This window comes from Phlebotomus papatasi, chromosome 1, assembly GCF_024763615.1.
Source record: "Phlebotomus papatasi isolate M1 chromosome 1, Ppap_2.1, whole genome shotgun sequence".
NCBI lineage: Eukaryota > Metazoa > Arthropoda > Insecta > Diptera > Psychodidae > Phlebotomus > Phlebotomus papatasi.
This window is the reverse complement of record NC_077222.1, coordinates 56594253-56611409: the sequence shown is the minus strand read 5'-3', so window position 1 is coordinate 56611409 and position 17157 is coordinate 56594253. Positions and strand designations below refer to the sequence as shown.

The window sequence follows — 17157 nt, the reverse complement described above, 5'->3', positions numbered from 1 at the left end:
ATTCATTATAAATTGTAAGCAAACAGATTGGCCCCATGGTTACTACCTGATGCCATGCCCGATAGGTCAGACACCCTCGGCAGCATGTGTGAGAAAGCATTGCGGCCATCTCCGGAGCTCACAACTTATGCCACCTTGAAATATTGCTCAACAAATTCCTAAAAACCACCCTTAACCCTCACTGAGAAGTTTCAGGTGATTTTCTCATTAGGCAAAGTGAAAAGTAAATTTGCTTACTTTACTATTATTACGCCCACTCTGTTCCTAAGACCCCTCTTGGTTTATAGATAGATGAAAGAAAACCCAAAGTTTTGGAGAATCCAGCGTGAGTGGTAATTCGTGTCGTAAGAAGAGATGAAAGAATTGTGATAAAAGATACTATAAATTTCCAACGGTCTATGTTTCTCATTCAGCTTTTGGGCAGGTTCTACCCAGAGATGCATTCATTTAAATAAGAAATTAAAAATTAAAATATATTTTAAAATAAAGATATAAAAAAACATAACAAAAATAATTAAATTTTAGAATTATGGACATTTTACAACTTGATTAACTTTTTAAAAATTATAGTAAATAAAAAAGGACTTTGCCGGTAAAACAAGAATTATAAAAAGATTAGTATAATAATGTAAAATATAGTAAGAAAATGAAATTGATTAAGTATTTAACCGAAATAATCAATGGAAATGGATTTTCGAAAATATAATTATTAACTGCTCGAACTCAACAGAACGAGTAACTTTAAGTTTCGAGTGTTTTAACGTGACGTTTTTTGTCTGTGCTGATTCGTCTAGAAGCCAAATGATTTGAGATAAAAACTTGGGACCTTCGAGAGACCCAACTTCACCATAATCGAAACTGCACGCAGAAAAATCGAAAATTCTTAAATAGAAACACCCAGGAATTTAATTTCAAATCCCATCCAACGAATGCCAATGCCCTAATTCTAAATCCTTTGATCATTTAGTTTTAGTTGCAAATCTGTAGACATGTTTCATTTTCCAGTTAATGCTGAACTTAAGTTCCCGATCTCTTAATTGGAAAGAGCTAGGGATTCTAGCTCATTTCTTTCGCTCAGAGCTTCTAAACTTAAACGCCTCGGGGATTCACGTCCAATTTAAGTTCCCAGGATCTTATATATGCTTAAATTTAGAGTCAAAATTTTTCTGTGTGTAGGATTGTTAACATACCTCTTGTTGTTCTTTTACCCCTAACTTCCCTCTCCAGAACCATTTTTTTGGGATTGATCAAAAACGTGTCTTGCAATTTCTTTAATTTTTGGATATATTTTAGAGATTACCTAGGCGAATAATTCATCCCTATACTTATTATAAGTTATGGTGCAGAAATTTGGGGTAGTACTAATAAAAACATTAAAAATAAATTAAGAAGGTCTCAAAATAAAATAATAAGAGTACCATTTAAATATAACAGATTCACTAGCAGTACACAATTATACAGAGAACTAAATCTACTTACTGTAAAAGATATTATAAAAGCTCAACAAATAAACACAAATTTTTGAAATGAGAAACAACTTAATGTCCAACTCACAATAAATATTGTTTTGTAAATATGTTTTTGACATTTCAATGAGAGCGAATGAAACAGAGAACTAGTCATCTCGCTCCTCTAATAGAAAATTTTTAAAATATGTTTACAAAAAAAAAAGTTATGTGAAATCTATTCAGATCATATTAAAAATTCTAAAATTGTTCTTTATAACTTTGTAGACCTCATGAAGAGGACACGCAATCCTCGAAACGTTTTAGAAAAATAAAACGAAAAAAATCAAGAAGGGTCTAAGTAAGTGATCGGTCTGTTGACTGCCAGTTACTTTTCATATTCTAAAAAAAAAATTTATGCATATTTTTCACAATTAACATCAATTCAACGATCAATAGAATCAAAATCTTAAAAAAAAATGTAAATATAATTTTTTAAGTATATTTTCTATAACTGATTCAACTCTATGTTTAATAAAAATGGAAAATTTCAGGAGGTGTGTGAGCTATCACGATTTGTAATCATATAGGTGGCGGAAACCCTTCCAGCAGGAACTTCCTTATCTCTCTCTACACCTTAAATCGAACACCATTCGCATTGTTAAAGATTGATATACACCGAAACATATTCTCCACCAGTCACTTCCCGTAGGATTTTGCTGGATAACGTCTGGAACTTGAAGGAAAAAGGACAAACAGGATATTCCCCTGAGTGAACAATGTGAACGAGAAAAATGACGATTTATTAGACTTGTGTGATTTCCACAGAGGGAGGAAGAGGGTGAAAGGGTGAAATTTCCACTTGTGACTTCCCAACCATGATTTATTGTTTAATATTTTCACAATATTCCCGTCACTCGACAATGTGATTAATCTCTGAGAGATGTCTAACTGGAAATATCCAATTTCTCGGCCATGGCTAATCTACGCTGAAGATCTTATGACTTTCTAACACATTCCCTGAAGAATTAGAATTCTTCTCCATTCACCATAATAACATTTCCAATTTACAACTGCAATCCTAACTCTTATCCCAAGTTCGCACTTTCATTCGTCCCCAGACAACATTAATAATTCAATTTGAAATCTTCAATTCTATTTCGCCAGAGAAATTGTGAATGCCACATAGAGTAATTGGCTGTAAATTGTGTCGCTGGCAAAAACTGAAGAGAGATGCACATAACAATGCGGCAAAGAGGAATTAACTCGATATCGGAAGTGGAAGTAGTAGTCACACGATATCAAATGAAAATGAAAACTTTCAACAGCAGAGAGATGAGGTGCTTGCTACACTAAAACAGTGTCAGGTTGTACAAATGAAAGGGGATTTAGTAATATAAAATAATTGCCATATACCCCAATTCATCTCCTCTATTTACATCCGCCCCCATGAGAAAATAACTGCCTCCACATTTGAAGGTATATACATGGCGAAAGTTTTACTAAGAAGAGCTGGGGAAAATAAACGTGCGCACCGATGCTTTGGGTTTCGTGTTTCACCCAAAAACAGCCCATTGCTTTAATCTTCCAACGCGGTTGTTGGTGGGAGTCCTCCTAAATTGATACAAACTAGGCTCTTTTATACTCTGCGGCACATTTTAATCTTCCCCCAAGGTCGCTAAAATTGCTGTCGCAATCATTTCATTGCAGAGCTATACACCTCAACACAACACAGACATTTCTGATGAGCAGGAATTTTTCCAATTAAATCATACCATATAGGAAATATGTAATCTGATTTAGCGCATTGCAGATTTTTTTTTATCCTAAAATTTTGTCAATATGCATTCTGAATTGCCAATTTAACTGAGATTTTTTTTTATAATTAGCTCTTATGATACTCAAGTAAAAATATATCCCACTGAATTTACTTTATAAATCAAATAACACATCGGAAATGTCCGTAGATTTGTCGAAATAGAAAACCAAGATATCGTCTGTTGCGTCTGCCTCTGTCGTATCTACATTTGTTTTGTATCTGCATTTGGTGTAAGCTATAATACAGACATCCCCTCTTGCGTGAAATGCTGACATAAAAGAAATGCAGATACGACAGAGGTAGACGCAACCGACGACATATATTGAGTGACTTTAGACATAATGTTGTAGGACGAAAAACTGCATACGATTTTAGTTCCTTCATAAAATCGCTTCAGAATTGTGCGCATTTTATTTTGATGCATACTTATATACACATTAAAATTTATTTTCTACATAAAACTTAAAATTTAATAATAATTAAATCCCTATTTACATTTAGGAAGTCTCTAATGGTATTTACAAAATTACAGTCTTACATTAAGTTATGCTCTATCCATACCCTGGTATTACACTTTCTCATTAAAATTTTTATGTGATTTACTTAACCCTTTAAGGACGATTGGAACACCGGTGTCCCATAAAGAAAATAATTTTTCCTGACTACCTAAAGTTATTTTTTTCTTATATCTCTACATAATTGTAAAGTAGAAGGTTGAATGAATCTAGAATATTTTTTTACAAGTCTGTAGCTATTTGCTATGTAGTAAATATTTAAGCTCAAAAATGGCGAATTTTTAAATTCTCAAATTCATAATTGATTTGATTTATTTTTTATACTTCCAATTATTTTTATGTAAAACCCTTTTGGCAATAAAAACTGCAATACTCATACGTAATATTTTTCATTAAAGCGAAAAATATTATTCATTAGTATTGTCAGAAAATTTACTTAAATTTTTGGACTATTTGTGTCCGTATCGTTCATACACTGAGAAAAAAAGAGGGCGCGATTAACTTTTTTTCCTCAGAACTTTAACGTTTTTTAGGTGTAAAAATATATCAATATTTTAAATGTTAATTTTACACCTTCTTAGGGGTAAAATTAACATGAAAAAGGGTAACTTTAACACCTAATACACCTACAAATGGTAATATTTACACCGATTTTGGATCAATACAACAGGGTAAAATTAACATTTCCCGAATGTTATTTTAACTTTTTCGCATTTCTCTCTGTGTAGAAGCACAAAATACACCGAATCAGACTCTGTTGCACTTTCCAAAGTTAGATATAAGACTTATCATTGATTATGTTTCTCAGTTCAATTTTTATTGTTGATTTTCAGTCTGTAAAAAATGTCTCGTCGTTAAAGGTTTAATTGTCATTATGAGCGTTCAAATGTGTGATCTGTATATTTGAAATTTGATCTTTCTTATTCATAAAATGATATTCATGACCCGTAAAATTTGATTAAAATTGACTAATGCGAAAAATGTGATTCTCAAAAGTCAAATCAAACCAATTTTTGAGGGTTTAGGTCTACCTTCTTATCAAATAATTGATCGAACTCTAAATATTAAGTGATTCAAAGCATTCAAAGACACAAATCACAAATTTAACCGCTCATTAGCGTCAATTAAAGTGTATTGCAATAAAAGTTTATTAGGAAAGTGTGATAACAGCGAAATAATATTTTAATTTTATTCCTCCTGCAGAGCCAAGTTACTGCCGATGTAAATTATGTGAATTCAATTCCTTGCCAAATAGTCTAACCCTGAATGAAGCTCATTCCACTACAGAAAATTTAAAAATTTGCACATAATTTTCTCCAAAATTACAATAATATGAGAAGATGGTTATATTTATATGTGTATATAAACTTATTTTACTACTCTTTAACACCTTCTTAAATACAATCATTAAAATTAAAGAAAAAGAAAGCGGTAAAAACACTATAATCTTCTTTTCTGTATAGTTGAGTTAATATCTCGAGTACAGGAATTTCCGCAATAATATACCCGCTCGACTCGGGGGAATGGTAATTAATAGTGAAAATTTTTAAATAGGTTTCAATCTCAGAAGAAATATAACGTTTTTTGGACTCACGGAGAAAGTAATCCATCGATTTTGAGAATATTTCAATTTCTACTCTATTATACACCCAAGAAATATTAATAAAATTTTGGAATTCGAAGGTTTCAAGCTTTTTGGCGTAACTTTTTTGTTTTCCGTCTGTTGTTGATCTTAAAGCCAAACGACTAAAAAATATCAACTTTTAATATTTGGTGATCCGACCTATAAATTGATTCCCCTACCAATTCTTAAAATTTAGATTTTTGATTACGTTTTCAAAAACCGTTTCATGGTTTCTTGATTTCTTTTACAAAAACCGTTTCGCAATTGAAGTAATTTTTATGTAGGGGAAAGTACTCTCCCTTCGAACGTTCATGCCCTCGAAAAATGTGAATTTTCGTTTAGTTTTCCTAAAAAAAAACTTACGCATTTCTATTAAATATTAGTTAGTTTATCATCAATTATTGATAATTCCGTGATAATTTAGTGTAAATCTCTTACGAAAAACATAAGAAATTCACATTATTCGAAGGCATGAAAGTTCGAAGGGAGAGCACTTTCCCCTACTTTGGACACGTTCTTGAGGCAAAAAGTCCTCTTCAGACTTTAAGTTAAGGCTTAGCAAACTTATATAGCTGAAATAACCCAACATCAAATTATTTAAACTAAATTGATTTTTAAAGACGATTAAATCGATTAAACGATTAGTCTTGAATTGAAAGACAAACCAAAACAAATTAATATTTTTGGAATGGAAATACTTAGATTGAATTTTATTTTTACTCCTCGAACTCCACAGCGACAGTCGTATTTATATAATCTCTCAGAGCCTCAGGTTGAGAGGAAGTAGCTATGTGTCACATTAACCCCCAATTTCCAAGAAACGCAAACAGATTATTTACACTTTCTTCCTGTTTAGTCTTTTTTTACAAGAAATATTAAAATAAAAAGAAATTTCTGCAAAATGTAATTTCATTTCCTATTTTTAAAGCCATTCCACTTCATGAGTTACGACTACGACCAACAAAATTTTTATATTATTGAATTTTTATTGCCAAAAAAGGAGATATCATAGCTCTTTGAAGACACGTTTCTCTTGCAAGGTCATTTTTTTGCAGAAACTAAATACCTTAGTTCTTGAAAAACATACCGTATATTTGTATTTTAAAATAAATACAGCTAAGCAAATCATAGCCAAAGAATGAATTTAGTAGGACTTGAAGAGCGTCATACTCACCAAATAAGATTAGTATGAAGAATACAAATACGCCACAGTACAAATGAGCATTAAAAAATAAATTTCGGCAGTAAAAAAAAATGAAATTTGATCGTTACTCAATTTATACCTTAAAAAGCAGTAAAATTTTCATGGAAGTTTTGACAAAGATAAAACAGGGATTTTCATTTCAGTTGCAACCATCTTAAATGTTAATTCCTCCGGTACACATTTTAGATCAGTAAAATTTTTATTATAACCACATTTACATCCTAATTCCTGATATACCTGAACCGATCCTAATCAGATATGAACGATCGGTTATGTTTCGTCTTGTAAAAGAAATTTTGACAAAGGAAAAATTAAATCTTTAATTCAACTATTAAAATAATCCCATCTTGAAAAAGTGTGATAATTTTCAATTAAATTGGTACCTTAGTTTTCGAAAAATCTTGTCTACCGGCTTTAAAAAAAATCTAAAATTTTATTCCGAAAGACTTGAAATTTTTAACAAATATTCTTGACATGTAGTAATATTTTCTTTTTTCTCCGAAATTGTAAAACTCACGTAACGCTTCTAAATGAAGGATATAATCTAACTGCCAATAAAGTTTCAACAAAACTTACTAAATATTAGACAGAAATATACGTCTATAATTAAAATCTTAACGATCTTATAGAGACAGTCAATATTACTAGAAAATTTCTCTCACACAAAATGGGAAGACAAAGCGTTCCATGGTTTGCGAAATGTTCGAACTCGTAACTTATACAGTAGACTCTTCGATATCCAACACTTCGATATCCGGGTGACAGCTGCCAAACACGGCGGTTGATACAGTAGACTCTCGCAAATTCGGCTCTTTTAAGATCGGGCTACTTTTTAATTCGGGCAGCGGTTACATTTGAAAAAAGTTTGTTGTCATTTTTCAAGTTCGATTATGACTATCAAATGAATCAAATATGCTCAAATTTAGCATGGTTTGTCTTAGTTTTGATGTGATTTTGCATTATTGAGGGATTTTCATGCAATTTACTATATATATCAGTGTGTAGACTCAGTATCTATATGCACATGTCGCCCGAATTTCTGTCTAATTCGGCTGACATTTCGGTCCTATATGCCCGAATTTGAGAGAGTCTACTGTATATTCAAAATTATTTTCACTAAACATAAAGTTTGTCCAGAGTGAATTAAACTATTATTAACATTGTATCGAAGTTTTTAATACATAATTGTGATAAAAAATGAAACATAAGCACACCATGAAGAAAATTCTCTTTTTCTTTGTCAGACAGAAAATAAATTCACACAGCACAAAATAGAATAACCGTTGATCATTCAAAAAACTTAAATGTCATTTTGTCCCCCATTCAGCCGGATATCGAAGAGTCTACTGTATGCTATACCGGTTATTACCTCATAAGTACTTTCTCTATACTTAAAAATCGAATTATAAAACGCTCAGGAGATCGTTCAAAATAGCATAGGAGTAATACAGCTGATTTTCAGACAAAAGTTGCTTATCGGTTTTATGATCGGTTCAACGGGTCGACTTATGGGGAGTCTCCCGGTGGTATCAAGTTTCTGTCTCTAACCGTTTAGCCTCTAGGCTTGGCAACGGCCGGACAGAGGGATAGACGGACAAACAGAGTGACGTCATTTTTTCAGTTATCGCTCGAAACGCAAAGATAATGTTAAAAAAGTAGTCTCCGTGAGTCTCGGTCAAAATCATGAAAACCAAAATCCCGAAAGCCAAATTCTAAAAGACAAAATTCCAAAGAGGCCGTCCTGAACGCCAAAATCCCGAAAGCTAAAATCATCTTCTACTTCGCTTTAAATTTTCTAACCAGACGTTCTGTCACAAACAGACAGTTATAAAATCACGAACGTCAAAATCCCAAAAGGGCAAAAATTCCGTATCCTTAAAAATATCGTAGATACTCCAACGATTTCAGTCACACTTGCTGAAGACAAAGGGAGATTTTCTGAGTTTTGGATTTTTACTGCTCGAACTCTACGGAGAGAGCAGTATATATCGACGGCTCCATTCCATACTATGCTAAGTCGACTCAGCTTTATATTACTCCGAAAAATTTGGTGGTCATCCGATGTTCGTATACACGGTAAAAACTTTTGGACACTGACCAAAATATTGGAACAAGTTTTTCTTGGAACAAATTTTTTTGGAATCAATTTGTACCTAGAGAAGATATTTGTTTGTTCCAAAAAGTTTTCTTTACAGTTTCGTTACAAAATACAGTTACAATTTTGTTAGAGTTTTCTTTCGGAACCGTTTTGATACAGTGGAATGTCTACAAATTTGAATTGATTTCGTTTTATACAAATTTGTTCCCGTAATTTGCAACAGAATTTGTTGCACTCGGCTGTTTTGTTCCCACTGTCAGGAACAAATTGGTACATATTTTTATAACAATATTATTCCTACATCTGTAACATATTTGTTCCAAAAATTTTCCAAATTTTTGTCCGTGGACGAAGTAATTTTTGGAACCAAATTGTTACTCATATGGGGAATCCTTTTGTTCCCATTGTCGGGAACAAATCCGTGTAAGTGATTTCGTCTTACAGTTAAGGCCTATACTTCAGTCGAGATAGATTTAGGTGGCGAAAGTTCAAAAGGAACATCAAATAAAAATCAACTTGAGAGTGTTTTATACAGACGCGTGCATGACGAAATCATATGCGAGTGCTGGCATCAAGAGGGGAAGGGAATCTCGAATTAAAAAAGTTAAACCATGTAGCACGAAAATTGCCACAGATTTAGCGTCCTCTTCACTTCGGTGACGGGTGACTGAGCTATTTATTGGAACAAATTCATTACTAATATTGGGTATCTTTTTGTTCCTCCTAGAAGGTACAAATTTGTTCCAAAAATTTTCGGTGTCCGTGGACGAGCTACAATTTGGAACAAATTCGTTACTAATATTGGGTATCTTTTCGAGTCTCATAAAATGAACAAAAGATTATGCCAAAAATTATGTGCCAAACACGTGCCGAATTTTTTTACCGTGTAACGAGATATTTGAGACTTTCGAAAAAAAATTACATGGGCATCATACGCAGCATAGGAAATCGCCAACTTCAAATGGCTCTCCTGAAAAGTTGTCATTCTGAGACAGCATAGTATGGAATGGAACCATTGATATAATCTATAAAATACAATTCTATCACAAATTATAATAAACTACCACAAAATCTAAAAACTATTGGAAATGAAATCCATGTTAAGGAATTTAAAAAGTTAATTAGGGAACACATTGTAAGCTAGAACTCTGTACTATGTGCGGTCGCAACTCAAGCTAAAAATTGTACATATAGTCTTAAGAAAGGATCGTTGGATCCAAAAGGCAGGAAATAAACTGAAATCTAATCTAACATTTTTTCAAGGTCAAAGGTTAAAAAGACACTAGAGTGCGCATTAATCAAGCAAATGGGGTCATGTTTGGGGTCGTTGGAAAGGTCTTGGAATTTCCGACAAAACTGAACCGTTTCCAATCGGTTTCGAATCGGTAATGAACCGGTTCATAACCGATAAAAAAATTATCTGAAAATCAATCCTATTTCTTTTAAAACTATTTTGGGGGATCTTTTGAGAGATTTATGAATCGGTTCAAATCGGTTGAGAACCGGTAAACGGTAAATGATGCGAAAGTACTTTTGCGGTATAGCATATAATTTTACTATTATCCTCTGTCTAATTTCGTAACTTTCAGGATTTTGACTGTTCGCGATTTTAGCTTTCTGGATTTTAGCTTTCAGGATTTTGGCGTTCGTAATTTTTGCTTTTCGGGGTGTTGACCAATCTCGACTTCGACCCATTCGGGATTTCGAGCGATTCGTAATTTGAACCCATTCTGAATTTTGACATTCGGGATTTCAACTATGAAATTCGAGCAGTCATTATAATATCAATAAGCAACTCGTAAATTTTTCTCAATGCATGTAATATGCTTTTGTATATGAATGATTTTTCACAGCAATTGCCTGAAAAATCTTATGTTAACTCTTCCGAATCTTTTGGGATTCTCAGTATCCATGGAAACTATGAATATTCTAGGAAAACATTGCACTATTTAGAATCGACAAAAAAATAATTCTTGTCTAGATACTAAATATAAGGATATTCCAATATAGAATTTTTTTGTAGGACCCTAATTAATTCTTGAGGTAAGATATTGCTAATGATGCTGTTCCAAAGAGGATCCACATCAGAATTTTTACTAATCAAATATTTTTGCCTGTTCCAATTTAAATGAATCAAATGAAAGAGAAGCAATAGAAATGTAAATTCTCTGGATAATATTTCTTCTAATTCAGCTCTCATATCAAAAGAATTATTAAAATAATATTTTTTTCTTATCTGTAGCTAGCTAAAACGTTGATAAATTGAATTTTTCTGTTCATATTTTAGAAAGAACTCCCTGTAGCAAATTATTCAACTGTATTGAAAGCAAATTTATTGGGAGAAAGAACTTCCATATTGTCCATAGAACATTATTATTCCTCCACTGTGTCCTATCCGTGTAATTTGTAGGTGTGCAGGAGTGTAATAAATTACCTTTAGTTTTGATTTATTGATTCATTCGACAGAACATCCACATGTTTGGAGTACAAAGGGAAAAGATTGGATTGATATCGTCGCTTTTTTATTACGCACAAACACAGGGTGCAAACAATGGGGTTGAGTGGGTGGGAAAAATAGAGCACACCCCATATCCTTATTTCCTGTTTAACAGCCCCCCACAAAATATGAGGTCAGAGAGCCAGAATTGTAGCCTTTTAAGCACATTGTCCTTACCACATAATTCTCTGTGGTTCACTATAATCACTCCAGTAGAATGTTTTTGTGAAGAAAATGTAAAATGTTGCAATATTTATAGTGCTATTGAAAGTCAATTCGATGGCAATTGAACTAAAATTGATGGGTTTGGGATAGAGGAGTCGGATAAGGAGGAAGGGCATTAGGAAATAGCGAACTTCTATCATACTCTGAAGAGCCACAGAAACAATTGTACAGAGGAAATAGACTATTTTGAAGCCTGCATTCTGATTCCCGAGAACAGCAGAGAGACTAATTGTGCCAAAAACATAGAGAGGAATTGCAAGGTACCTGGCCAGAGGTTTCCCGAGGAATCTATTCCACAAGTAGAAGGTGAAGTGACGATTGTCGGCGAGCAGGTAAGGATGCACCACAGTGTTGTACTTCACAGTCAGGAAGAAAAAGACGCTAAGCATTAGCAGAAGGTACCACTTCTTTGGGACACTTCTCAGGATATCCTGAAGATGCATAAGCAGCATCCCGCTAGCGAAGAATGCGAAAAACGCCGCAAAGTATGCAATCTGCAAGACAATTTTCCATCAATTGATTTTTCCATTAAAAAATGATTTATCTTCTTCTCGCCTGCATAAGATGAATTGTAGCTTCATGTGCACTTTTATCGCCCACTACAATTGAGCCATTGATCCAGAGAAATGTGATAAAAGCCATCATCACAAGGATATATCCATAAAATTGGCTAATTATTGGGAAAACGCTAACATGGAGCGACGAAAGCCTCTTGAGGTAATAGCCAATAGCTTTCAGGACGTCCCCAATTCCATAAACATAGTTAAGATCCTTTTGAGCTTTCTTCTTTAAGGTTTTTGTGACCAATTTGTCCAAAACATTAACACCAAAAACTCCTCCTACCCATACAATATTCGTTTGTCTCATGACAACAGCTGCAAAGCCTGCTATTGCTGCTATCTTGTGTCGTCTTCTCAGGGAGAAGTGCACCATTCCCAAAGTAGCACTAATTGACAAGATATCCGTGTAGTAAAGGAAAGCAAAGAAATACATTGGCGGAAGGAATGAGACGCTTATTGCATCCAGAACATATCCCCACGTTGGCCAATTCTATTAAAAAAAAAATACAGTTCGTATCAAAATTTTCTTGTACATAAAACATAACAGAATTACTAACTTTCCATCTCTTATCCTTCACAATTCCCTTCCGGATTTCATAAATCCAGTAAATGTTGAGTACTGAAGCTCCCAAAGACACCAATCGAAGATAGTACGTTTGACAGAGTTTCAGAGGAAGCAAGAATACAGTTGATACAAAATAAAGTCCTGGGAATGTTGTAATCTTTGGATCCCACTGAAAAATGACTCCCCTTCAGTAAAAAACTCCCGGAAAATTGCTTGGAAACTTACCACTGAAAAATTCCCATTGCAGTAGTGAATCCCTTGTCTAATGTGAAATTCCTCATCAACCACCTGCTGTGTAGTGCTGTAGACTTTGTTAAAGATCCAAAAGGATATCAAGGAGTAAATTCCCACTCCTCCTAAGAGCCAAAAAGGGGATTTCTTCATTTTCCTTGGAAAGTGTAAACAATGCACCATAACCTCAAAAAAGCACCGGGAATACTTTTTGCGGAATTAATCAACTTTTCACTTAGACATCCGTCGAAAAACAATTCTAAAGATTAAACCTAAATTAAAGTTGAGATATATTATAGAATTCTATAATATAAACCCCGAGAAATAGGAAAATAAAAATTCTTCTCAATTCACACGTCACAAAAAACTTGACGAAATGTTTAACAAAAAAAGCCGCCAAATTTCTTCGTTCAGTATTCTAACCTCACAAAATATTGCTGGAATTTCGCAACAGGCTCCCGGAAAACCTGAATATTCCCAGTAAATCAAGATTTCCCTGGGTTTTGTTTTTCACAGTCGAAAGATGAAGTGTTCAATGTGCGAAAAAAATGCAAGGGGTAATAGATTTCTCTGGTTAATTTGGTAAAAGTGCTAATTTTTTCTGTTTACACACAGTTCTCCATAAAATCCTTCAGAATCTTGCAAAGATTGGCAGCGATTTGTACTTGGAAGCAATGGTATCTGGTCTGTCCTTGGGAACTGTGAGCTGTTTAGAAAGTTCTTTTGCAAAGATTGAGCTTGCTCAGAACTTCTTCATTGAATACCACCAGCAAATCCGTCCACCGATACCTGACGGAAGTTCTGAGACTAAGTGTCGAATATCCCTCAAATCTCTTCTCTCAGTGTTCCGGCACTTGAAGCAGGTGGAAGTGTGTACCCTGAGATTGGATCAGGATAGTGATAGGCTTGTCATTAAGCTGAAATGTGCCGAGGAAAAGGTACGAATGATGTACGTGCCAATTCTGGAGCAGGATGAATTAGATCGTGATTCCAGCAAGGACAAATATCCGAATAAATTAATGTGTGTTACGAGTGTTCTATCCAACGTCATGACCAACTTCCAATCAGAGATGGAAGTAACAATGGACATTTCCAAGGAGAAGATCATCGTAAAGAACTACATAGATGACCGGATTGTGGAGAAAACCCTTCTGAGGACGAGAGTTACCATGCAGTAAGTTACTAATCCTGTCAATTACTTTCCAAATACTCTTACAGGATTTCTTACAGGGCTGAAGAATTCCAGGAATACACAGTCAACCAGGAAACCCGTCTGACCTTCTGTCACAGGAGTTTCCGGGCGTTTCTCTCTCTTAGCGAAGCTTTTGGGACAAATTGCAGCATAAAAATTGATTTTGATACTGAGGGAGCCCCTATAATGTTCTCAGTATCTGAGGCTCCAATAGAAGGGAAACTTCTGATGATGACTTTAGATAGGGAAATGTATGCAAATCAACTGGCCATGACCTACGACGGTTCAATGCATTCTGATGTACATCCTCACGACAGTTCCGTGGTTAAGTCTCAGAATAAACGCCAGAAACCCTCTCCACTGGTCGGTGATAAAGACAAAGAAACTTCTCCTCTGAATCCCAAGAGGCATAGGGTGGAGAACTCTCCTCCGAAATCTCTCACTGACAGTGTAATTGCTGCCATGGACACACTTATTGATTCCCAACAGGATGATACCCAGGCCACCAATTGCTCCACAGGAAACGATACCTTCCTCAGAAGTATTCCTGTTGTCGTTCAGATCCATTCGAATCCCCCTGCAAGTGCATCAATTCCTGAAGAAAGAAATGAAGGTGATTGCATAGCTTCATCTTCGCTGAACATTGTCTTCCAGCGGGAATCAGATGAAGCTAGCAATGTTCCTAAGAAGATAAACCAAACTCCTGCAGCAGCGTTAATTGCTGAAGATGATGAATTCGACAGTGTTCCAGCTTCTCCGCCACGTGAAGAAGATCTAAAACGAAGGAACGCAAAGAAGATATTTAGGAGGTGCTTCGAGCCCACCTTCCGGTACTCTCAGATCCCAAAGAGCAAAGTGCTAGCCGAAAATTCCGACAGTGATTAAAGTGAGTACAAAATGCAAATAAATCTGATTTTTACAATTGAGATTTCTGTTTTGATACGTTTGATACCAACACTGAGAAAAAAAGAGGCTACGATTAACTTTTTTTCGTCATAACTTTAACACTTTTTGGGTGTAAAAATATATCAACATTTTTTATTGTTAATTTTACACCTTTTGAGGGTAAAATCAATATGAAAAAAGGGTAACTTTAACCCATAATAATCCTAAAAAAGGTAATATTTACACCGATTTCGGATCAATACTGTAGGGTAAAATTAACATTTTCGGAATGTTATTTTAACTTTTTCGGATTTCTCTCAGTGAACGACCGAGGAAGTAATGCAAAATTAGATTTTTTATATTTTTAATTGAAAAATTATATAACTAAAATATTAGAATATTAGAAAAACGATTTCGAGTAATTGAGAGGTTTTCCAGTAATTGCAGATTTTTTTTTCTAATTACACTACAGAACTTAATAAATGGACATCCGTTGGAAAGGTAAGAAATTGTGCTCAAACTTGAAAATGATGTAATATTAAAAAAAAAATCCTTGGGGTCAGAAAAACAAAATCTAATTAAAACTTTTTAAAAATGGCCTATGAAAGCAACTATTGAAAAATCATATAAACTAAACTAAACTAAATATTAATGTACTCTCTTCAGCATACAATAGATTCCACATAGGACTACATTTTTGCCATAGAAGACATTCTGCTCTGAAATCTCTAAATGCCTTATTTTTTTATTTTAGTCATTTTCAAAAACACGAAATCTAGCAAATTTTTACCAAAAAACTTATTTTCTCAACAAACTAATGATGATATCGACTTGGAATGTTCTGAGTAACCCCCCATAAGTTGATCCAAGGAATCCAAATGTCGCTTCAATTTCATCCCAACGTCTATCCTTTCCCTCCAGAAACCACTCTTTTAGGAATAGCTCAAGAACCAGACCATCGATGCTTTTCATTTTTTGAATATGTTTTAGAGACCATCCTAGCGGACAATCCAAAGACGTCCCACCTCTCCTTCCCCCACATGGTAACAATCTGGTCAAAAAAAGGAGCATTTCTTCTGGAAAATTTTCTGACAAAAATCAAAAAATAAGGCATTTAGAGGTATCGGATCAGGATGTCTTCTATGGCAAAAATGTAGTCCTATGTGGAATCTATTGTGTGCTGAAGAGAGTACATTAATATTTAGTTTAGTTTATATGATTTTTCAAATGTTGATTTCTTAGTCTATTTTTGAGAAATTTTAGTTAGATTTTGTTTTTCTCACCCCAAGGATTTTTTTTAATATCACATCATTTTCATGTTGAAGCACAACTTCTTACCTTTCCAACGGATGTCCATTTATTAAGTTCTGTACATTAGAACCGGAGGAATAATTGATAATATGAGACAAAACAGCAAAACCAAAAAAAAATAATTAAAGAAAATTGTGACGTATAAGAGCAAAACCAAGAACAGATTCTTGATCAGGAGACTCGACTCTACCAAACGTACCATGTGAGATCTGTGTGCCAAAAATCGTGTTGCATAGTGTTATTTGGGGATTTACAGTAAGATTTTTATGTAAAAATTCTCCCATTATTATAATACTTCTTAAGAGTCAAATACGGGTAGTTTAAGTTGTTACTTCTATCGTTATTGAATAATTGGAATCTTTCGTGATTTTAATCCTTTCCTATCGAGATGGGATTTATATTATACGGTAAAAAATTTCGGCACATTTTTATTTATTTAGCACATATCCAAAAATTAGCTCGTCCACGGACACCAAAAATTTTTGGAAGAAATTTGTACCTTCTAGGAGGAACAAAAAGATACCCAATATTAGTAATGAATTTGTTCCAATAAATAGCTCGTCTAGTATAAAATCGTATCCCTCCTCCTCTCACACTCAGTCACCCGTGACCAACTAAGCGAGGAGGACGCCAAATCTTTGGCAATTTTCGTGCTACATGGTTTCACTTTTTAATTCGAGATTCCCTTCCTCTTCTGCTGCCAGCATTCGCATATGATTTCGTCATGCACGCGTCTGTATAAAACACTCTCAAGTTGATTTTTATTTGATGTTCCTTTTGAACTTTCGCCACCTAAATCCATCTCGACTGAAGTATAGGCATTAACTGTAAGACGAAATCACTTACACGGATTTGTCCCCGACAATTGGAACAAAAAGATTCCCCATATGAGTAATAATTTCGTTCCAAAAATAACCTCGTCCACGGACACTGAAAATTTTTGGACCAAATATGTTACAGATGTAGGAATAATATTGTTATGAAAA

The 17157-nt window shown here is 34.2% G+C and overlaps 3 protein-coding genes across 3 annotated transcripts in view; 2 read left to right on the top strand and 1 right to left on the bottom strand.

Moving 5' to 3' along the window:
- Window positions 1–11138: 11138 nt before the first annotated feature.
- On the bottom strand, window positions 11139–13167 carry LOC129808288 (putative Dol-P-Glc:Glc(2)Man(9)GlcNAc(2)-PP-Dol alpha-1,2-glucosyltransferase). The gene is made up of 4 exons (XM_055858131.1): window positions 12778–13167; window positions 12545–12721; window positions 11983–12477; window positions 11139–11921 (listed from the first exon to the last, which is right to left on the bottom strand). Exons 1-4 carry the CDS (start codon window positions 12964–12966, stop codon window positions 11376–11378), a joined length of 1407 nt encoding a protein of 468 aa, XP_055714106.1. The 5' UTR covers window positions 12967–13167; the 3' UTR covers window positions 11139–11375.
- A 14-nt stretch (window positions 13168–13181) lies between these two features.
- On the top strand, window positions 13182–14899 carry LOC129808276 (cell cycle checkpoint control protein RAD9A). The gene is made up of 3 exons (XM_055858120.1): window positions 13182–13340; window positions 13399–13957; window positions 14014–14899. The coding sequence occupies exons 1-3, from the start codon at window positions 13307–13309 to the stop codon at window positions 14858–14860; spliced, it is 1440 nt and encodes a 479-aa protein (XP_055714095.1). The 5' UTR covers window positions 13182–13306; the 3' UTR covers window positions 14861–14899.
- The window catches only part of LOC129807999 (myogenesis-regulating glycosidase), a 43940-nt gene continuing 41578 nt past the window's right edge, over window positions 14796–17157 (top strand). The window contains exon 1 of the mRNA XM_055857662.1: window positions 14796–14861. The gene's annotated coding sequence lies outside the window, so the exon portion shown is untranslated. The remainder of the gene's footprint in view (window positions 14862–17157) is intronic.

Bases quoted from the DNA above. Each gene is read 5' to 3' on its own strand.
- LOC129808276 (XM_055858120.1), top strand. From the start codon at position 13,307: ATGAAGTGTTCAATGTGCGAAAAAAATGCAAGGG. The intron at 13,341-13,398 runs GTAATAGATTTC...GTTTACACACAG, and splicing joins GTGCGAAAAAAATGCAAGGG to TTCTCCATAAAATCCTTCAG. The intron at 13,958-14,013 runs GTAAGTTACTAA...GATTTCTTACAG, and splicing joins AGGACGAGAGTTACCATGCA to GGCTGAAGAATTCCAGGAAT.
- LOC129808288 (XM_055858131.1), bottom strand. From the start codon at position 12,966: ATGGTGCATTGTTTACACTTTCCAAGGAAAATGAAGAAATCCCCTTTT. The intron at 12,722-12,777 runs GTAAGTTTCCAA...GTCATTTTTCAG, and splicing joins GCAATGGGAATTTTTCAGTG to TGGGATCCAAAGATTACAAC. The intron at 11,922-11,982 runs GCGAGAAGAAGA...ATTGTCTTGCAG, and splicing joins CTACAATTCATCTTATGCAG to ATTGCATACTTTGCGGCGTT.